The sequence below is a fragment of the Littorina saxatilis genome, linkage group LG13 (genome assembly GCF_037325665.1).
Source record: "Littorina saxatilis isolate snail1 linkage group LG13, US_GU_Lsax_2.0, whole genome shotgun sequence".
NCBI lineage: Eukaryota > Metazoa > Mollusca > Gastropoda > Littorinimorpha > Littorinidae > Littorina > Littorina saxatilis.
In genome coordinates, this window is record NC_090257.1 from 1,119,607 (window position 1) to 1,143,606 (window position 24,000).

Consider the following 24,000-nt stretch of genomic DNA (forward strand, 5'->3'; position numbering starts at 1 on the left):
GCGGTGACACGGGGGAGGGACATGAGTCTGCACATAACGTTGACCTGTGTCCGTTCCGGCCTGGATTCGAACCGATGACGCAAGCATCACAAGTCCAGTGCTTTCTTTCTTTCTTTCTGTATTTGGTGTTTAACGTCGTTTTCAACCACGAAGGGTTATATCGCGACGGGGAAAGGGGGGGGGGGATGGGATAGAGCCACTTGTTAATTGTTTCTTGTTCACAAAAGCACTAATCCAAAAACTGCTCCAGGGGCCCGCAACGCAGCACAATACACGACCCCACTGGGAGAACGCAAGCTTCCAGCACAAAGGACCCAACACTCCCCACATACTGCTTGACTCAAATCTTTACAAACATTGACTATATTCTATACAACAAACACCTAACAAGGGTAAAAGGACAAACAGAATCCGTTAGTCGCCTCTTACGACATGCTGGGGAGCATCGGGTAAATTCTTCCCCCTAACCCGCGGGGGGTAAGTCCAGTGCTGTAGCAACTGAGCTACCATCGCACCACACATCTCTTCGCGGTTTGATGTGTGCTCACATTGTCCTTCAATTTGGACACATATCAAAAATGTACAGCAACGTTCCAGAAAAGGACAATGTTGAGGTCATGAAACTCTGGCAGTGAGTGAAGTTTCAAAGATCTAGCTTCAATGTTATTTGTATTTTTGACCAAAATATGACATTTGACACAGATGATGTCATTGTTCACCTCGATTTGTGTATAATATAATATTTGGGTCAAAACGTATATCGTATAATGTAGGAGACCTGGCAGCCAGACGTCTCCCACTGGGAAGTGTTGGCGTTCCACGATTGACAGGACACCAGTGCCTTCAGCATCATCAGGTGAGGGGCTGAGGCCTCTGTGTAGATCGTCTGGCTCACCTTAGACGTCACCTTCACCAAGATTTCGTATCTGCAAGGAACATTGCTTTTGTTTTTTTAAAGTGGTTTTGTCGTCGTCGTCGTCGTCGTCGTCATCGTCATCGTCATCATCATCACCATCACCATCACCACCGCATACCAGGATTCATGGCGTCATCATCATCGTCATCGGCAGCAGCAGCAGCAGCAGCAGCAGCTGCAGCAGCAGCGGCAGCATCTTTATCACCTACACCATCACCAACATCTTACCAACACCATCGAATACCGGGATTCGTGGCATCATCATCATTATCATCACCGTCGTCATCATCATCATCATCATCATCATCATCATCATCATCATCATCATCATCATCATCATCATCATCATCACCACCACCACCACCAACACCAACACCAACACCAATACCGAATACCTGTCTTCTTCCACTATTTTTTTGTGATTCATCGACATACAACTTGTACTTCCGGTGACAGTCCTTCCGGTGAAAGCTATCATGTTCCTCACTTGAGACCTGTCCAGGATGTTACACGTGAGAATAACATGTACCAACAATCCAGAGCCGGGGTATTGTCTGTGCGGAGTGGTATTCTTCTTCTTCTTATATCATAGATATCGCTGACGAAATGCATTTATCCACAAATCACGTCAGGCTGTCTTTGATTGAGTCCAACGTTGAGTTCGCCAAGACTTTGCCAAGTCTTTTTTTTTTTTACCGAAATGTCAGTGTCAAAAGCTTTGTGCAGCGAGCTTCATGAAGTACTTTGCGTGGTCCACTTTCCCCCAGTGATATCAGGCTTTACAGAGGAAAGCAAGTCTGGTATGTGTCCAAGTGGCAGGTTGATGATATCTCATTCACAATCACGGACACATGTGAGGTGGTACACATTATCAGATGATGATATCTCATTCACAATCACGGACACATGTGCGGTGGTACACATTATCAGATGATGATGTCTCATTCACAATCACGGACACATGTGCGGTGGTACACATTATCAGATGATGATATCTCATTCACAATCACAGACACATGTGCGGTGGTACACATTATCAGATGATGATATCTCATTCACAATCACGGACACATGTGAGGTGGTACACATTATCAGATGATGATATCTCATTCACAATCACGGACACATGTGCGGTGGTACACATTATCAGATGATGATATCTCATTCACAATCACGGACACATGTGAGGTGGTACACATTATCAGATGATGATATCTCATTCACAATCACGGACACATGTGAGGTGGTACACATTATCAGATGATGATATCTCATTCACAATCACGGACACATGTGCGGTGGTACACATTATCAGATGATGATATCTCATTCACAATCACGGACACATGTGAGGTGGTACACATTATCAGATGATGATATCTCATTCACAATCACGGACACATGTGAGGTGGTACACATTATCAGATGATGATGTCTCATTCACAATCACGGACACATGTGAGGTGGTACACATTATCAGATGATGATATCTCATTCACAATCACGGACACATGTGAGGTGGTACACATTATCAGATGATGATATCTCATTCACAATCACGGACACATGTGCGGTGGTACACATTATCAGATGATGATATCTCATTCACAATCACGGACACATGTGCGGTGGTACACATTATCAGATGATGATATCTCATTCACAATCACGGACACATGTGAGGTGGTACACATTATCAGATGATGATATCTCATTCACAATCACGGACACATGTGCGGTGGTACACATTATCAGATGATGATATCTCATTCACAATCACGGACACATGTGCGGTGGTACACATTATCAGATGATGATATCTCATTCACAATCACGGACACATGTGAGGTGGTACACATTATCAGATGATGATATCTCATTCACAATCACGGACACATGTGAGGTGGTACACATTATCAGATGATGATATCTCATTCACAATCACGGACACATGTGCGGTGGTACACATTATCAGATGATGATATCTCATTCACAATCACGGACACATGTGAGGTGGTACACATTATCAGATGATGATATCTCATTCACAATCACGGACACATGTGAGGTGGTACACATTATCGCTCACACAAGAAAGACTGTATCGTTAAACTTTATTCTTACGTTCCGTTTGTCTCGTTTGTGTTAGACAGGAAGACCACGTCAGGCTTTTGGGTGACGTTCTTGTACTCTCTCAACCCGTCCTTTTTCGGATAATCCATATCCTGAAACACTGAATGCAGAATCCTTTGGCGTGCAAACACCAACACTCAAAATAGCCCAATGTTTTAGTTTGTTCAGATCTGTGTGAAGAGAACTAGGGAGAAATCACAAAAGACTGCTAACGTTAGCGCGGATCTGTCGCGATATAACCTTCGTGGTTGAAAACGACGTTAAACACCAAATAAAGAAAAGTTAGCGCGGATGCCTGTTGTTGTCAAAGGTGGAACGTTCCATAAACAATGTTTTCTTTTTTTTTTTTTTTTTTTTTTTTTTTTTTTGTGTAAATAATAAATTATTTTTTTTTATTTTTTTTTATTATTCTCTTTTTGTACATTTTTTTTTTTACATGAATATGCTGTACATTACAGGACATCACCTAACCGAAAGGACAGAATCATATAACAGAAAAACACACTTGGACAATTACAACATACATGGGGTGGGAGGATGGAATGGGGAGGGGGGGATGTTCAGTGGTTTGGTGGTCGCATTATCAAAAGGTTTTAGGAACGAAAAAACCTAAGGGTTACATCAAAACGTGCATATACAGGCGCCAATCCTTGTAGAATTTATCTACTGTATTATTCACAACTGCGTTATACTTTTCACAAATAAATCTTTGCTTAAAGTTTCTACTAAATGTCTGAAAATGAGGGGTCTTTTTGTTCATTTTGGAAATATATACATGGTGTTTGGCACAGATTAATAACACATCAAAAGCTTTATCGGTGACTACATTGTTCGCCACTCCAAGAAGAACCAGTTCTTTAGACAGTTTTAAATTGTTGCAATGGGTGCAGTTCGCCTTTAGCCAATTTACAAATTCTATCCAAAAAGTCTGCACTTTATCACACTCCCAAAACATATGTAAAAGGGTTTCTTCATTTCTACCACAAAATGTACACAATGACGTATCCACAATTTTTCGCAAAAATAGAAACCTTTCTGTGGGCAAAATTCTGTACAATAATCGGTACTGGAACCATCTCAGACAAGTGTCTTTTGTTGTTTTAAAAACATGTTGAAAAATAGCCTTCTTATCTAACAAACAGTCTAAAGATTCAGACCATTTTTCGATACATTTTGGGACCGTAGTATGTTCAATCAGTTTTTTGTAAATAAGTTGTGTCTTACCTTTACAAATACATTTCCACACAATGGGCTCTGTCATAATAAAATGTTTATCAAATTCTAAGCCGATTTTTCTCTGATATTTCTTAACAGCCTGGATTACACCTTGATACAATACAAAATCGCCTCGCACATTTGGATATTTGATTTTAAACGCATTATAGGATAAGTATCCATTTTGTCCCAAAATATGACCAATCTGAGCTATTCCATTGTCGATCCAATTTTGAATGTGCACTGTCTTTTTATCTCTCCGAATATTAACATTATAATGTAAACATTCTGATACAAAATCGTTAAAGGTTATAGGGTCACATTTTCCATGTAGTTTCTTATAATGTTTAAAAACATTGGTCCAAAACGGGTTTTCCATTTTCTGCATCAAAACATTTGCAAATTCCTCTCCTCTCATATTAATTGTTGTAACAGATGGACATGCTTTAAACAGTAATCTTGATATTAATCCAGTAAGGCCATCAACTCTTTTTAACCAAACGATTTTTAGAGATGACAGAAAACTTTTCACGTCAACCATCTTTAATCCTCCATCTTCATAGGGTTGGGTGACCGTACTTCTTTTAATTTTATCTCTTTTTCCATCCCAAAGAAATTTGAAAAAAATATTATTTAACTCCATCATAAACTGTTCGTCTGGATCAGGTAAATTAGTAAACAAATGTGTCAATTTGGAAATAGCCAAGGTTTTTAGGACTGTTATTTTACCAAAAGGTGTCAGGTTCCTTCTGGTCCATGAATTCAGAAGTTTTTGAATTTCCTTTAACTTATTTCTATAGTTAAGAAAAACAACCTCGGATATATTCACCGAAAAAATAACGCCAAGTGCTTTAAAATTATCCGGGTTCCAGGTAAAATTCATATCAGGCAAAAATCTTCTTTTGCTAAACTTTAAAGGTCCTAACCAAACTACAATTGTTTTATCATAGTTCATTCTCAGACCTGACAGTGATGCAAAATGTTGTAACACTTTTATACTTTCGCAAAAAGATTGCTCTGTACCATCAAGAAACAGACTGGTATCATCAGCGAATTGTGACAATAAAATATTTTCGCCAAGAATATTCATACCACCAATCTTTTTGTTCTGGCGTACCATAAGAGACAATATTTCAGCACAAATCAAAAATAGATAAGGTGACAGCGGATCCCCTTGCCGGGTGCCTCGACCTACATTAAACCATGCTGAATACCGACCATTGACTGAAACACAGGACTTAATTTTGCAATAAAAAGTAAAAATCCATCGTTTCATGTCATTTCCAAAGTTAAATTTGCTCAAAGATTTTTCAATAAATGACCAGGCAACACTGTCGAAAGCCTTTTCAAAGTCGACCATCAAAAGTAGGCCAGGTATATTATGTTTATTTGAGTAGAACAGGGTATCATATATTAATCTGACGTTTTCACCAATATATCTTCCTTTCAAGAAGCCTTTTTGATCATCATGAATCAGATTTGGCAAAACACGTTTAAACCGTTCTGCAATGCACGTTGATGCAATCTTATAGACCGTATTTAACAGAGTAATTGGTCTCCAATTTTTCAAAAGTGTTTTATTTTTCCCTTCCTTTGGAATACATACTATAACGCCCTGTCTCTGAGTCACTGACATTTCTCCTTTCTCAAATCCACAATTTATAGACCGTAACATAAACTTTCCTAAGTCAGAATAGAAAAACTTGAAGAATTCCGCAGTGTACCCGTCTGATCCTGGGCTTTTGTCGTTGTTTAATTTTTTCACAGCTTTGAGTAGCTCACATTGAGTAAGTCTACCTTCCAATTGTTTACTCTCAGCATCTGTTAATACAGGATGAGCCAGGTTTTCATCAATCTCTTGATTTACCAGTTCGGCTTCTCTTGAAGTATATAACTCCTCATAAAAAGTCTGTGCTTCCTTAACAATTAAAGCATTATCATGAATAACTTCACCATCATCTTTCTGCAAAAAACACATGGACTTCTGGACAAACTGTCTTTTCTCCAAATTACAAAAAACAATGTTTTCTTGTTGTTGTTGTTGTTGTTGTTGTTGTTGTTGTTGTTGTTGTTGTTGTTGTTGTTGTTGTTGTTGTTGTCGTCGTTGTTGTTGTTGTTGTCGTCGTTGTTGTTGTCGTTGTTGTAATTTTATGTTCATATTCAGAGATGTTTCCGCTTCCATCGATATTTCACATTCCACTGCGTGGACTGACTCGGGATGATATCAATCAGACATTTGCTGAAGGTCATGAACCATTTCTTACGTTTTTAGCTGTCCGTACATGTATGGACTTTGATTTGCCCTGCACTTGTCTCTCAAAATACCATGTGCTACGTTCGAGAACAATACAATACAATACAATACAATACAATAATCTTTATTCATCTCTAAAAGAGAAATTACAAGCTTGACTGTGTGTCTGTAAGATCAATCATTAAATTAATCAATCAACCATGCATGTAGTAACATTCACATCGCATATTCACATCATATCGTTACACGCAAACATATAGACACACACACACACACACACACACACACACAGAAACATAGAAACACAGAGATACACAGATACAGACACAGACACAGGCACACACACACATTGGTGCATACACACACACAAACACCCACACACACACATAAATATATATACACAAAAACAAAAACACCACCTATACCCGGCCCGCCCACCCACCCACCTACACCACCACACCCCCTCAGACAAACACCCTTCCACTCTAAAACTGTACACCTACCCGGCCTACGACCGCCATCGCCGTCAATAAACGTAGCCGACAGCTTGACAGTGAACGTGTCGTGAGAAAGGGTGAAGCGCAGAAGGATGGAGTGAGTGTCGGACGCGTCGAAAGTCACATTCTTCTCTTCTTGCAGCAAGTAGTGGAGAAGCTTGTTGGCGGGGACCTTCACCTGGCTTCCTCCGGCTTCAGGTGACAGAGGCTCGGGGTTCTGTCCAGGTGCAACTGTGGTCAGGTCGGTGGGTACGGTCAGGTTGACCCTCTGCCAGAGCCACTTCCCCTCCGTCTCGTTGTTCACTGAAACGTTCAGCAAAGGTTACGAGGAATTAGAAAATTAGCGGCGAGCGCAGTGGCGTAGTGGATAAGACATCGGCCTCCTTATCGGTAGGTCGTGATTTTAAATCCCGGCCGCGGCCGCCTGGTGAGTTAAGGGTTGAGATTTTTTCCGATCTCCCGGGTCAGGTATTTCCGTCACACCCCTCGCTAGTAATTGGCCCCTCCAATGTATGTCCGAGGTTTTGCAAGAAAAGGTCACTCTCCCACAACGGTCAACCCATACAAACCCGCCGCACTTATGTTCGGAATTCGTCTATTCTGCAAGGCAAGGCAAGGCAAGGCAAGGCAAGGCAAGGCAAGGCAAGGCAAGGCAAGGCAAGGCAAGGCAAGGCAAGGCAAGGCAAGGCAAGGCAAAGGATGTATTCAAGAAACCCCATGGGGGTACATGGAGAAAAAAAATACAAAAAAAAGAAAGAAATGCAAACTGTTTCAACATATACAAAAGCTCATTCCGATGATTTTTAGATTTTTTATAAATAAGGATTTCATAACTCAAAACAAGAAATTGACGGGTTATGACTCCATGCCTGTGTACCAACCCGTCCTTTCCACGAAGATGTCAGCGGGCTTGGCGAGCGAGTGAGCGGCGATGGGCTGGTGATTGCCTCTGTCTTGTAGCTCCATGTTGATCATGGGCATGTTGATGTTGTCCGCTCCCCCGCCACTGGCGTACAGGTTCTTGTCCGTCACTGCCATCTGAAAGGGTACACCAATAATTAGCTTACATTAGCTTAGCTCATCGTATCTTAGCTTAGCTTATCTAATCTAATCTAACCTAACCTAACCTAACCTAACCTAACTTACCTAACCTAACCTAATTTTCTTCTTCTTAATTGTTCATGGGCTGAAACTCCCACGTTCACTCATTGTTTAGCACAAGTGGATGTTTACGTGTATGACCGTTTTTACCCCGCCATTCAGGCAGAATACGCCGATTTCGGGGGATCTAATATAATCTAATCTAATCTAATCTTATCTTAATTTAACTCATTGTCTCCCAGGTACGGATATATCCGTACCCACTCATATGGCTCTATCTGACCAGGTACGGATATATCCGCTCATACTGTTAGCTTCAGTCGCTTCCTGTAACGTCGATCTAACGCCTGTATTCCAGCGTGTTGATACACAGTTACTACACAGTTCCTACAATTCTGAGTAACCTTCTGCAGCACAGCTGGTCTCGGCTAAAACAAACTTGGTCAACATAGGTGGGGTAGAAAGTGTTAACCTATACTAATCTGATGTCACTCACGATGACATCCACCTTGGTGCCCTCCTTGACGCCGAGGGAGGTAGAAAATGTTAACCTATACTAATCTGATGTCACTCACGATGACATCCACCTTGGTGCCCTCCTTGACGCCGAGGGAGGTAGAAAGTGTTAACCTATACTAATCTGATGTCACTCACGATGACATCCACCTTGGTGCCCTCCTTGACGCCGAGGGAGGTAGAAAGTGTTAACCTATACTAATCTGATGTTACTCACGATGACATCCACCTTGGTGCCCTCCTTGACGCCGAGGGAGGTAGAAAGTGTTAACCTATACTAATCTGATGTTACTCACGATGACATCCACCTTGGTGCCCTCCTTGACGCCGAGGGAGGTAGAAAGTGTTAACCTATACTAATCTGATGCCACTCACGATGACATCCACCTTGGTGCCCTCCTTGACGCCGAGGGAGGTAGAAAGTGTTAACCTATACTAATCTGATGTCACTCACGATGACATCCACCTTGGTGCCCTCCTTGACGCCGAGGGAGGTAGAAAGTGTTAACCTATACTAATCTGATGCCACTCACGATGACATCCACCTTGGTGCCCTCCTTGACGCCGAGGGAGGTAGAAAGTGTTAACCTATACTAATCTGATGCCACTCACGATGACATCCACCTTGGTGCCCTCCTTGACGCCGAGGGAGGTAGAAAGTGTTAACCTATACTAATCTGATGTTACTCACGATGACATCCACCTTGGTGCCCTCCTTGACGCCGAGGGAGGTAGAAAGTGTTAACCTATACTAATCTGATGTTACTCACGATGACATCCACCTTGGTGGTCTCCTTGACGCCGAGGGAGGTAGAAAGTGTTAACCTATACTAATCTGATGCCACTCACGATGACATCCACCTTGGTGCCCTCCTTGACGCCGAGGGAGGTAGAAAGTGTTAACCTATACTAATCTGATGCCACTCACGATGACATCCACCTTGGTGCCCTCCTTGACGCCGAGGGAGGTAGAAAGTGTTAACCTATACTAATCTGATGTCACTCACGATGACATCCACCTTGGTGCCCTCCTTGACGCCGAGGGAGGTAGAAAGTGTTAACCTATACTAATCTGATGTCACTCACGATGACATCCACCTTGGTGCCCTCCTTCACGCCGAGGGAGGCCGCGTCCAGCGTGACGCTGCTGCCGAAGGAAGAGTTGTCCGAGCGATCCTTGGAGATCCCCAGCACGCTGTCCGCTTTCATCTCCACCCAGGTGACCGCGATGGCCGAGCTCTGCTTGACCACCACCTTCGGGGTGTCCGGTAGCAGGGTGGACGCAGCCAGCCCCGCGCCAATGTTCAGGTACATCTGGCTGTAGTTGCTGGCCCGCTCCACAAACTGCACACAAGTTACTCAACTTGTCACGTCCAGGTGCACGGAGCCCCTAGGGCTTTCAGTCATGCCTCAAGGCAGCTGTCCGTAGTGAACAAATACCGAGTTTCATTGACTTTCCTGCAAGGAGTCAAAGACTGCAAATGTTTTACGAATTAATGTTGGTCTGCCACCAAACAGAAACGAGTCCCCGCGACCAGGCTCGCGTGAGGTCTCGCACGTGAACTAATTATGCAGGGATAGTCGTATTATCCCATGTCACTGTGCACAAATAACACCCAGGCTGGTCAGTGGAGGGATAGTCGTATTATCCCATGTCAAAGCCTGGCGAATCTCAGATGGTGAGAAGGGGTGTGACTTTAAGTGATCGGAGACTTTAGAAAAGAGGAGCTTATCTGACCCAAAACACCTTACTAACCATCCGGCCAACCCCCTACCCACCCCCCACTCCCCACCCAAACCCCCTACCCACCCCCCACCCAAAAAAACCCACGGAAAACAAGACAAACGCAACACATGAACTTAAATAATTGGAGACAGAATTGTTGAAATCGGACTTCCTTTTGGCCACACTTATGATGAAAAGCTATGTTCCGGAGGTGGAAGTCGGCGAAGGGGGGGGGGGCAGATCGGGGAGGGGGTTGGGTGAGTTGGAATGTCACCAATTCCAGGAGGAACGTATGGATTACATGTAGTGTGTATGCTTGACGTTCATCTTCTGCTGACCTTTTTCTTGTCTTCATCCGAGGCTGTCGTCAAGGTCTGTCCCGTGGCCTGGCGTTCCACGCTTTTGGAGCTGAATCTCTCCAGTATTCCGTGCTGAGTTCTGCAAGGTTCAAACACACCAAGCCAATTCTCAGGACACGAGACGGAGCATGCTACATGTGCCTTTCACCCGACATTATTTTCTTGCTTTTTATAATTGCTGGCTGGTTGTCGGCTCGTTTCAGCGTGTGTCCGATTGCTTGTTTGTTTGAATGTTCGTCTGTCTGTTCCAAACGTGGAAGTCAGCGGTACCGCACAGCGGCATGAAAACACTGTGATCAGAGGCGAAGAAAGAGACCTCTCAAGACTTGAAATGGTCGAAGCACTAACGCTAAATCACTCCATTTGCTGTTCTTTTACCGTCGAACATGTCTCTAACGACCACCCAACGGACCAACCAAAAGAAGTTACCACAGACAGCGGGTCGCTAGAAAGAAAAGGTGAATTAGACGGGGGGGGGGGGGGGGGAGGGCAGTGAGAGTAGGGGGGAGGGGGGGTCTGGGATCCTTTCAGGTGGTCGCTGTGGGCAGGAGGTCGTTATCGAGAGGTACGACTATACTTCTTCTACAAGCTTACTGCGTGAGGCGTGCGGCAGTTTTGGAGTCTGTGGCTGCAATGGTCTTCAGCCCTTCAGTCAGAGAAAACAAAATCTCCGCTCCCCTTTCCTGAAACCATTGCACGGGGTTAATGCACTACAGACTCCCTGTTCAATGCATGTGCTTATATGCAAAAGCTTACAAGGAAGACAGAAGAAATAAAGATGGACAGACAACAGTACAGAGTGGACTGTAAAAAGCTTTGCGACAACCAAGAAGATTGCTCATAACCGGCAGAGGTGGTGACAGCTCGTCAGCGCAGTGCCCCTCCGACCCGGGAGGGTCACGGAATAAGTGAGCAGTGAGCAGTAAGCCAATATGCTTATGCACGTGAAAATCTTTCAGCACCATTGTACAGGGTGACCCAAAAAAAAGAGTACTCAAACAAAACGTCATAAATTGAACAAAAATAAAGCAATCTTAATAAAATTTATTTACACACACAAGAAGCCTCTGCATGATTTCAACAGAAAATGTTAGCGTTCTAGCTTGTCTTTCAGGAAAGTTATGCTCATTCTACAGAACATGCTCCAAATGGCCTCCCTCGGATTTAAATCCCCCAGATTTCTATCTTTGGGGGTTCCTGAAAGACAACGTCTACAGGAACAACCCACAGACAATCGCAGAACTCAAGCGAGCCATCACAACAACCATTCGCGGAATCTCGCAACAGGAGTGTGTGCGGGTGATTGATAACTTTGCGCGGCGAGTTCAAGTTTGCCTGCAGCGGCGCGGAGGCCATTTGGAGCATGTTCTGTAGAATGAGCATAACTTTCCTGAAAGACAAGCTAGAACGCTAAAATTTTCTGTGCAAATCATGCAGAGGCTACTTGTGTGTGGAAATAAATTTTATGAAGATTGCTTTATTTTTGTTCAATTTATGACGTTTTGTTTGGGTACTCTTTTTTGGGGGTCACCCTGTATGACAAACTCTTGATTGTACACCAATGCATGTGCATATCGTTATTATAAAACGTCAGATCCATCTGTCGGTCCGTTAGTCTGTCTGTTTGTCTGTCTGTCTGTTTGTTTGGCTGTTTCAATTCATAACTTTGTCTTATTTTTCCCTGTGTTTGTACATATCTTTTTGAAAAGCCAAACAAACACCCCCTGCCGACCCCCTACACTGGTTTGTATATGGGTCTGTGGCCTTCGTACAATAAACCATTCAGTATTCAGTGTTAATAATAATAATAATAATGCAAACTTTTATAGCGCTATTCTAGAAAAATGTCTACTCTTAGCGCTTTACAATACATACATCGACCAAGCATACTATACACGCACAGGCAAAGAAACCGACCAAACATAACCAACAAACTATACATGCACAGGCAAAGAAAACGACCAAACATACAATACACGCACAGGCAAAGATAACGACCAAACATAAACAAACATACTATGACCAAACATAACCAACATACTATACGCGCGCAGGCAAAGAGAACAATCAGCACATGTAATAATTACTGACAACTAATAATGCAGGCATACAGTGACAGTCCAATACACAGCCTAAGCACAAGAACCACAGTAGGCTTCAAAATAAAAACGTGTCGACAGCACTATTTACACACACACAAACAGTGCTGACACAAAGCGCAGAAAATATACCGGTATATACACGTTATTTTAGGCACTAGGTAGGGGGTGAGGTGGGGCGGGATGGGGTGGGTGGGGAGATGCTGGAGGGAAAAAAAATCACTTGCGCTGGAAGAGGTGTGTTTTGAGATTTGTCTTGAATGTAGTGAGAGAATCTGTGTGTCTGAGAGGCAGAGGTAATCTATTCCAGGTCACAGGAGCTTGATAGGCGAAGGACCTCTCGCCACATGTCTTTGTTTGCACTGTGGGGAGTCGGAAGAGTCGAGTGTCGGCGGCGGAGCGAAGCTGACGGGAGGGGGTGTAGAGATTGGAGAGTTCTGACAAGTATTCTGGGGCAGAACCAGAAACGACGGCAAAAGAAAGAGAGGAGAGTTTGTATTCGATCCTTTTAGTGATAGGCAGCCAGTGTAGAGAGTGAAGAAGGGGTGTGGCGTGTTCATACTTGGAAGATTTGAAGACCAGGCGGGCAGCGTTATTTTGGATCCTTTGAAGTCTATCTAAAAGGTACTTAGGGAGACCGGCCAGAAGAGAATTGCAATAATCTATCTTTGAGAGGACTAAAGAACACACTAACGTTTTGGTTGCATCAGTGGTGAGGTAGTGACGGACTGAACTAATCTTGCGCAGCTCTAGATAGGCGGACTTGCAGATGTTAGAGATGTGTTTTTGGAAAGAGAGAGTTGGATCGAGAGTGACGCCAAGGCTGCGGACAGACGGAGAGAAAGAGATAGGTAGTTCGTTGACAGTGAGAGAGGCAGGAAGAGAAGGGTGATTGAGAAATTTCTTGGGACAGGCCAGCATAACTTCGGTTTTGTCACTATTTAACTGGAGTTTGTTTAAAGACATCCAATCACTGAGGTCCGCAATGCAATCCTGTGTCCGAGATACCAGATCGTCAACTTCAGCAAGAGGGGCGGACTGATGAAGCTGTGTATCATCAGCGAAACTCTCGTGTGTTCCGCACAATAAGGTGAATCTGTATTGTAACCTGTTACCCCCCACCTCCCCCTCACTCACCTCCACAACGTCAGACACCTCCTCCTCGCTTCTAGTCAGCGTGTCAATGATGGGGGTCAGTTGCTTGACCGTATTGACGTCACTGTCCGCTAGGGTCAGCAATGACGACAGCAGATTTTCTCGAATCTGAAATGAAGAGACGATACAGAATAATTACCAAGCAACTCGAATCTGAAACCAGACGTGCATGGTTACCTTGGCAACACTGGAACAAACAAAGATTAGCTGCAATGATAATGCACCATAGAACAAAAATGTGATTGCAACATCTCCTATGGTTCGTACGTTATACGCGAAAAATTGCAAGGCGGACGGACGGGTGAATAGAATGACGAACGGACGGAGAGCGGAAGAAGAAGAAAACACACACCACCATACCACACTACACCACACCACACCATACTACACCACACCACACCACACTACACATCACCACACTACACCACACTACACCCCACCACACCACACCACACCACACCACCACACCACACTACATATCACATCACACCACACTACACATCACCACACCACACTACACATCACACCACACTACACATCACACCACACTACACATCACACCACACCACACCCCACCACACTACACATCACACCACACTACACCCCACCACACATCACCACCACACCACACACCACACCACACCTCACACCACACCACACACCACACTACACCTTACATCACCACCACACCACACCATACTACACCACACTACACCAGAACACAACACACAACACCACACCACACCACAACACATCACACCACAACACATCACATCACACCACACCACACCACACACATCACAACACAACACACCACACTCAAACACATCACACCACACCACACCACACCAAAACACAACACAACCACACACACACAAACACACACACAAACACACACATACACACACACAAAACGCCGTCCTCCACCACGGAATCGGGGCCCAAAATATGCAACGATAAACGAAGAGAAGGAGAGACTAAGATGTAGACATCGAGAGATCGAGACAGACAGACAGACAGACAGAAATGCAAACACCGACATATACAGGCCGAGGCAGAGAGCAAGACAAGACACTGACAATGTAAAACATGTAACGACTGACATCTCTCAACTAAAAGTAGGAAGATGACACGCACTTTACTTGTGGCCCAAAAAACGTTTCATCCACTTCTTACTTTAACTCGTTTGTCTTTCTCGAATCCTGAGCCCCTCGTTCCTGCGTCGTTCTCCACTACCTTGGCCACAAGTCCTGCCACGTTCATAATTCCTGAAATAAAAAATAAAGATTAAGTAGAAGTGCAATGCCATTTTTTATTCTATATAAAGGCACTGCACTTCTGCTTCATTTTTATTTTGACAGATAGCAATGATAGCAAAGGAAGCCAAGTTTCTGAACAAAAGGAAGTGCAATAAATGAAGGAGTAAAATAACAGCAGGTAATATAAATAATTCTAAGAAAACAAGCTCTCCAAATAGGAATCTGTCCTCTTCTTTTTCTTTCTCTTGTTTCTTCTTGTATTAGTATTGTATTTGCTGACGAAGACAGTCGTCGAAACCGGTCCATTTAACTGTTTGTGTGAGTACATTTCATGATTATTACACCCCCGGTATAGGGGTGTGTATAGGTTTCGGTCGATGTGTTTGTTTGTTTGTTTGTTTGTTTGTGTGTTTGTGTTCGCATATAGATCTCAAGAATGAACGGACCGATCGTCACCAAACTTGGTGAACAGGTTCTATACATTCCTGAGACGGTCCTTACAAAAAGTGGGACCAGTCAAACACACGGTTAGGGAGTTATTGGTGGATTAAAATTATACAAGGACTTATAGAGGGACATATTAATGGTCAAAGGGAAATAACCATTCTCACTCAGTCACTGCCACCAACTGAGAAGGTTATTTCCCTTTGACGGGGGTGTTTTTCCTACCTCGGAGGAATTTCTTGTCTTGTTCTTGTTCTCACCTGCAGTCTTTTGTTCCTATTCTTCAAATAGGGACATTCTCTTCAACTTGTAGGATCTTAAAGGCCCATCCCGCCTCATCGTCTCAGATAAAAGTCAGGCTGTTACACGGGATAAGACCATCACTCCATGTGGTCACACACCACAATCAACAGCCTCGTGGAAACAGTTTGCCTCATCGTCTCAGATGTCAGTCAGGCTGTTACACGGGCTAAGACCATCACTCCATGTGGTCACACACCACAATCAACAGCCTCGTGGAAACAGTTTGCCTCATCGTCTCAGATGTCAGTCAGGCTGTTACACGGGCTAAGACCATCACTCCATGTGGTCACACACCACAATCAACAGCCTCGTGGAAACACTTTGCCTCATCGTCTCAGATGTCAGTCAGGCTGTTACACGGGCTAAGACCATCACTCCATGTGGTCACACACCACAATCAACAGCCTCGTGGAAACACTTTGCCTCATCGTGTCAGATGTCAGTCAGGCTGTTACACGGGATAAGACCATCACTCCATGTGGTCACACACCACAATCAACAGCCTCGTGGAAACACTTTGCCTCATCGTCTCAGATAAAAGTCAGGCTGTTACACGGGATAAGACCATCACTCCATGTGGTCACACACCACAATCAACAGCCTCGTGGAAACAGTTTGCCTCATCGTCTCAGATGTCAGTCAGGCTGTTACACGGGCTAAGACCATCACTCCATGTGGTCACACACCACAATCAACAGCCTCGTGGAAACAGTTTGCCTCATCGTCTCAGATAAAAGTCAGGCTGTTACACGGGATAAGACCATCACTCCATGTGGTCACACACCACAATCAACAGCCTCGTGGAAACAGTTTGCCTCATCGTCTCAGATGTCAGTCAGGCTGTTACACGGGCTAAGACCATCACACCATGTGGTCACACACCACAATCAACAGCCTCGGGGCTCTTTTTGCATAGTCATATTTTTTTAAAGAATTAATTTTGTAGAAGGCACTGGTCCCTTTTTCGGAAATTAAATCATCAACAAATTCGAACTCACCACAGCAAGCAGTCAAGGTGTTGGTTTTTGGTATGTGACCAAGTGGAGGGGAATGTCTTGCCCTCTGTTAAAGCCTGGTCAGATCTGAGACAGTGAGTCAAACTCAAACGTGTTTCCACGAGGCGGACCCAGTGGGCCTTTATTAAAAAGGGGCTCCCAAAAAATAGGCTTCTATGCGCGTATGCATGGGTGCATGGGTGCAAATAGGGTCTGGTTCTTCAACGTGTTTGAAAAATGTCAATGAAATCCCACCTTGTCTAGATCCAAACCGTCCAGACTTTCGACGGTCAAGCAAGTTGTCTGTGATAGTCGACACCTTGTCCAGGTAATCAAAGTCTACAGGCTGACGGACCTACCAGTCACAACAAGTACAGAAACAAGGCCACAAGTAATTAAGACATTATGACAAGTAGCACATAATCCATCAAAAAGAATTTAGAAGCTGCAACGTCGGATCTCGTATCATACTCATTCAAACCATACATTCCTTCCTGTGTAAACGACTATGTAAACCACCACATATCTTTCTAGACTTTTACATGGTATACAAGCGTCGTTCCATGTAGGCACATGCCAAACGGCTGCCTCCTTTGCAGCGCGAAAATAGACGAATTTCGGAAACAACTCCGTCGGGATTCTATGGGTTGGGGAAGAATGATCTTTTCTTGCAAAACCTCTGCCAAACATTGGAGGGGCCAATCACTAGTGAGGGGGGTGTGTGATACACGTCGACCGTGTGCACGGGTTTCCGACATTCCCGTCGGTAGTGACTGTCCCCTCCAATGTTTGCTTGAGCTAGGTGTTGCAAGAAAGGGTCTTGGTCCCACAACACATACAAACCAAACTGACTTATTTTCGGAATGTGTCTATTATTTACGGATTTAATTTTGCGAATCTTCTTCTTCTCGATCGCTCAGACAGGGACTCCGGAACTTCTGATGAAGTATGCAGTACAGCGGAGACTCCGCAGGGTGCCGAAGATCGTCTCCTGAACTGGTGTGTCCGCAGGCCATGTTTCTGCTCGTAGTTTCTGGTGGATTGGACAGTGTTGGAGGAGGTGTTCCACTGTTATGTCTGCGATGCCACAGAGGCAGAATGACATCGGGCTGAGCTACGTAATGACACAATGGGTTCAATAGCCACTCTCCACACAAAGAAACGCTGGCTGTAGAGTTGCTGTACATGTCTAAGTGGAACGATACGTGTATCTCATGTAAAAGCTTGGATCAATCTCTACTTAAATTATCGTTAGCATGGGAAGCAATGCACCTTTAAACTCTTATCAGCCGTACACAAAAGCTCAAGAAACTCAGAATTCTCTCAAACGCGGTTTACTGACAATCACTGTCGTCCATGCAGGTTTTGCTCGACATGATGGGTTTTTTTCTTCCCAAAACATGCACACTGTATGTATTCCCTTCCCTCCCCTCCCCTATCCCCTTCCCTCCTCTCCCCTATCCCCTTCCCTATCCCCTTCCCTCCCCTATCCCCTTCCCTCCCCTATCCCCTTCCCTCCCCTATCCCCTTCCCTATCCCCTTCCCTCCCCTATCCCCTTCCCTCCTCTCTCCCATTCCCTATCCCCTTCCCTCCTCTATCCCCTTCCCTTCTCTATCCCCTTCCCTCCTCTATCCCCTTCCCTTCTCTATACACTTCCCTCCCCTCCCACCTTCCTTCCCCTATCCCCTTCCCTCCTCTATCCCATTCCCTCTCCCTATCCCCTTCCCTTCCCTACCCCCTTCTCCCCTATCCCCTTCCCTTCCTTATCCCCTTCCCTCCCGTATTCCCTTATCCCCTTCCCTCCCCTATCCCCTCCTCTATCCCCTTCCCTCCCCTCCACTTCCATCCCCTATCCCCTAACCTTCCCTTCCCCTCCCCTATCCCCTTCCTTTCCCTATCCCCTTTCCTCCCCCTCCCCTATCCCTTCCCTTCCTTATCCCCTCCTCTCCCTTATCCCCTTCCCTCCCCTATCCTTCCCTCCCCTATCCCATTCCCTCACCTTCCCTCCCATCCCCTTCCCTATCCCCTTCCCTCCCCCTTTACCTTCCCTTCCCTCCCCTATCCCTTTCCCCCTCCTATCCCCTTCCCTTCCTTATCCCCTTCCCTCTCCTCTCCTATCCCCTTCCCCCCATATCCTTTTCCCTTCCCCCTATCCCCTTCCTTTCCCTCCCATCTCCCCTCATTTATCCCCTTCCCTACACTATCCCCTTCCCTTCCCTCCCCCCTTACCTTCCGTTCCCGTCCCCTACCATATCCTTTTCCCTTCCCTCGCCTCCCATATCCCCTTCCCTATCCCATTCCCTTTCCCCTTCCCTCCCATACCCTTCCCTCCCCTATCCCCTTCCCTATCCCCTTCCCTCACCTCCCCTATCCCGTTCCCTCCCCTCCACTTCCCTCCCCTCCACTTCCCCCCTTACCTTCCCTTCCCCAATCCCCTTCCCTCCCCTATCTCCTTCCCTATCCTATCCCCTCCTCTCCCCTTCCCTCCCCTCCCCCCTTCCCTCCCCTTCCCGCCCCTCCCCTCCCTTATCACTTAAAGATGTTATTATTTAATATGGCGCTTTTAATGTTCAAGGTACAAATAAACGAGACCCCAAAGTACATGCGATCATTATTTCAGAAAGGAACAGACAGATATGGCTTAAACAAATTAATTTCCCCGCTACCCCGTATTGATTTATATAAAACTAGTTTAGCGTTTTCGGGCTCAACAATTTGGAATTCGCTACCATGTGAGATAAAGGGGTCAAGCACGATTAAAAACTTCAAATCGCAGCTTCGCAAATATCTGTTGTCACGAACAGTTACATTCTGAAGCTGTTTCTAGCGAGAATGCATTGCTATCACTAACCTCTATATATTTTGTTGATGATGATAATGATGTCGACGATGATCATGATGATGAGGTTGTTGTTGTGTGTATGTGTGTGTGTGTGCGTGTGTGTGTGTGTGTGTGTGTGTGTGTGTGTGTGTGTGTGTGTGTGTGTGTGTGTATGTGTGTGCGTGTGTATGTGTGTGTGCGTGCGTATATGTCCGTGTGTGTGTGTGTGCATATGTGTGTGTGGTGTGTGTGTGTGTGTGTGTGTGTGTGTGTGTGTGTATGTGTGTGTGTGTGTGTGTGTGTGTGTGTGTGTGTGTGTGTGTTGTATTGAGTGCAGGCATGTGGTGCGCGTGTGTGTGCGAGTCGACTTTTCTTTTCCTTTGTATTATATTGACATAAATGTACATTTCAATGTTCTATCATGCATTATGTATTCGTATAGGTAATGTTGTAATTAGCAATACTGTATGATTGCGATTGACAATTGTCCTTTTATTGTCTCTATTTGTATGTCTTAGTTTAGCAGGGAAAGATTGTAAGACTAGGCGTGAGCCTAAAATCTCCATCCTTGAGTAATAAAGTTCGTTCGTTCGTTCGTTCGTTCCCCTCCCCTCCCCATCTCTCCTGTCCTCTCCTCTCCTCTCCCCTCCCCTCTTATCTTATCTTATCATCTCTTATTATCTCATCTCATCCTATCCTATCCTATCCCATTCCCATCTCATCTCATCTCATCTCATCTCATCTAACCTTGAAGACGATATTCTTTTGCTTGAATGCCTCGTTGAGGTTGAAGACATAGGTCAGTCCTTCGTCGTTGGAGATCTCGAAGCTGACACCCAGCTCGAAGTCGTGCTTAGGGTTTCCGAAGGGAAGCTCCAGAGAAGGCATGCGGGAGATGTCGGAGAAGGCAACCAGGTCGTCTGCAGCACAATGCATTCCTCCATTAATGAAACAATTCACTTTGCTATTCATCGTTCTTCAAGTTGCATATTATCTCGTGAATGGTTGTGTAGTGTTGAAATGTGCAGATTTGTTTGTTATTGGTCGTTCTTTTGTTTGTTTGCTTTACGCCCAGCCGACCACGAAGGGCCATATCAGGGCGGTGGTCGTTCTTTAATTTACATCTCATGAATATAATAATAATAATGATTAGGGTATTTATGTGGCGCAAATCCTGAACAAACAAAAGTATATGTTGGTTTAGGGTAACGTGACCAAAAGATAGGGTCAGCAGGTCGGCTTTTTATTTATCTTTAGTCGATTTTAAAAGAGGTTACTTCCCGGCTTAGTCTAGTATGGTTCGCAAAATGTGCCAAAAGGTTTTGTGTTTTTTTGGAAATGAAAAAAAGTTTTAGGGTCGGCGGCATACCAACATTTATTTTTATTTGGCCTAATCTTGAATTGTGCAGATTTGTTTGTTATTCATCGTTCTTGAATACACATCTCATGACTATTTGTGCAATGTTGAAATGTGCAGATTGGTTTGTTATTCATCGTTCTTGAATACACATCTCATGAATATTTGTGCAATGTTGAAATTGCAGATTTGTTTGTTATTCGTTGCAGTTGTTATTGAATTTACATCTCATGAATATTTGTGCAATGTTGAAATGTGCAGATTGGTTTGTTATTCATCGTTCGATTAGGTTCTAGATTTACTTGCGAACTCAGTTCAGTAAATTCATCCCCCTTACATTAAAACGTGTCTCTTTTCCTGTGTCCTAAGATATTGGAAACATCCATCCCCCCCACCCTTCCCCATCACACACACGCACGCACACATACACACACAAGCACACACACACGGACACGCACACACGCACGCACGCGCAGACACACACACGCACGCACACTCACACACACACACACGCGCACACACACACACGCGCACACACACACACACACACACACACACACACACTCACAGGTTCTTTCATTTTCAGGAACACCGACATCGTAGGTGAAGACTTTGTAGAGGAGGGACTCCCTGTTACCGCGCCAGATGCACAGTCCACTGTACGTCCATTCCAGAAAGCCTGGCAGGCCGCTGTAAGGGGAAATAATGCAACTGTCTCCCTTAAATGGAACGGGGGCCCCTCGGAAGTCCAGCTGCTTGCACGCTTCTCCGTTGTGACCTGACGACTTCTTCTTCACTGGACGATGGAAAGAAAAGCAAGTCGTGTCAAGGGTTATCAAATCATTTGGTCAATCGGTCGGCCTAAAACTAAAAGATGGACACTGATTTCATTGGTCAGTCATCATCGAGTCGAATACATACTGATAAGCCAAATCCCGTAAACCGAGACGATTCGAGCTGGTCTTGGCGAAGCATGCCAACATAAATTTGCATAAACTGATTTTCTTTCATTCTTACCACATTTTCAGATTAAACATGACATATCTCATATATTTTTGGCTTCAGAAATTGTTGAGAAATGTAATGCAGTTATGTTTAAACCTGTCAGAAAAAGTTAGTAAAAGTATGATTTCAAAACTATTTAATTAAGGTTTAAGTTTCCGAACTGAAATGCAATCCCACAGTCAAGAATGTTTGACCAAAGTTTTAATCATCAACTCAACTCAACTCAACTCAACTCAACTTTTATTGGCTTCAATTTTCACATGGAAGAATTTGTCTTGCGCTTGGGATTAAGACATAGGCAGAAAGTAAGAGTATAACATATAAAAACAGCATTCATATCACATTTCATGTATCACACACAGTAATCACTAGTATAGGCCTAGGCCTACAGATATCACTTTGTCCCTGTATCACACATGCAAATAGATAGTATCACATTTTCCACGTATCACACACAATATATACATTACATAACATACAGCAAGTTTCCATCTCCCGCGCCCGCCCCCCCCTCCCACACATACATATCCTCGCACGTGCGTCGACTCCATACAATGACATCATCAGTCCATTAACTAAAATGCACAATGACTAGTAGAGGGTACATGATACACAATACGTGCTCAACTAGACCTGCTAACTAAAATAATAACAGAGACAGAAACAAAAACTGGGCACAACATTTACACGTGTGTGACCTACTTTACATCAAGTGCCTGTGATCTATAAATAACAATGATTGCGTTTAAAATAAAACATGAATAATGCCGATGTTTGCTAACAATGAATACATAAAAACTAAGATAAGAATGTATGTGCTTTCATAATATGATTATTTTATGAAACACAGTGGGGAAATTGGAAGATAATTTTTTATACGAAACTGCGCACATTGAGTCGAGCTCTGTAGCGTGTGTGTTCGGAGGCAGAAGACACACATGGCTGTGGATATTAATTGTTGTGAGATTCGATGGATTAACAAGAAGGGCAAAGCCCATACGACTCACATGCTTGACCTTCTGCTTTACACATTTTTCCTACCAAAATACATGTGACCTTGACCCAAGGTCAAGGTCATCCAAGGTCATGCAACACAAAGCTGTTAATTCAAGACATAGGAAGTACAATGGTGCTTATTGGCTCTTTCTACCATGAGATATGGTCACTTTTAGTGGTTCACTACCTTATTTTGGTCACATTTCATAAGGGTCAAAGTGACCTTGACCTTGATCATATGGGACCAAATGTGTCTCATGATGAAAGCATAACATGTGCCCCACATAATTTTTAAGTTTGAAACAGTTATCTTCCATAGTTCAGGGTCAAGGTCACTTCAAAATATGTATACAATCCAACTTTGAAGAGCTCCTGTGACCTTGACCTTGAAGCAAGGTAAACCAAACTGGTATCAAAAGATGGGGCTTACTTTGCCCTATATATCATATATAGGTGAGGTATTCAATCTCAAAAACTTCAGAGAAAATGGGAAAAATGTGAAAAATAGCTGTTTTTTAGACAACATTTATGGCCCCTGCGACCTTGACCTTGAAGCAAGGTCAAGATGCTATGTATGTTTTTTGGGACCTTGTCATCATACACCATCTTGCCAAATTTGGTACTGATAGACTGAATAGTGTCCAAGAAATATTCAACGTTAAAGTTTTCCGGACGGCCGGCCGGCCGGCCGGCCGGACGGACGGACGGACGGACGACTCGGGTGAGTACATACTCACTTTTGCTTCGCATGTGAGTCAAAAAGGATACCCCGACTCCGGCACGGCAGAAGGAGGTACAAAACGGTGTGCTGTATTGCTGTGTGTGAGTGTGCTGTGCAGACCTTCTGT

At 44.2% G+C, this 24,000-nt stretch overlaps 1 protein-coding gene across 1 annotated transcript in view; it reads right to left on the bottom strand.

The window, feature by feature from the left end:
- LOC138946219 (uncharacterized) overlaps nt 1-24,000 on the bottom strand; it is a 138,564-nt gene that overhangs the window by 89,241 nt on the left and 25,323 nt on the right. Inside the window, exons 14-25 of the mRNA XM_070317743.1 lie at nt 21,720-21,947; nt 20,542-20,714; nt 17,228-17,327; nt 15,148-15,239; nt 13,954-14,079; nt 11,312-11,400; nt 10,697-10,796; nt 9,719-9,976; nt 7,897-8,053; nt 7,022-7,318; nt 3,041-3,149; nt 779-926 (exon numbers count right to left, since the gene is read on the bottom strand). Coding sequence (XP_070173844.1) covers nt 779-926; nt 3,041-3,149; nt 7,022-7,318; nt 7,897-8,053; nt 9,719-9,976; nt 10,697-10,796; nt 11,312-11,400; nt 13,954-14,079; nt 15,148-15,239; nt 17,228-17,327; nt 20,542-20,714; nt 21,720-21,947 — 1,877 coding nt within the window. The remainder of the gene's footprint in view (nt 1-778; nt 927-3,040; nt 3,150-7,021; nt 7,319-7,896; nt 8,054-9,718; nt 9,977-10,696; nt 10,797-11,311; nt 11,401-13,953; nt 14,080-15,147; nt 15,240-17,227; nt 17,328-20,541; nt 20,715-21,719; nt 21,948-24,000) is intronic.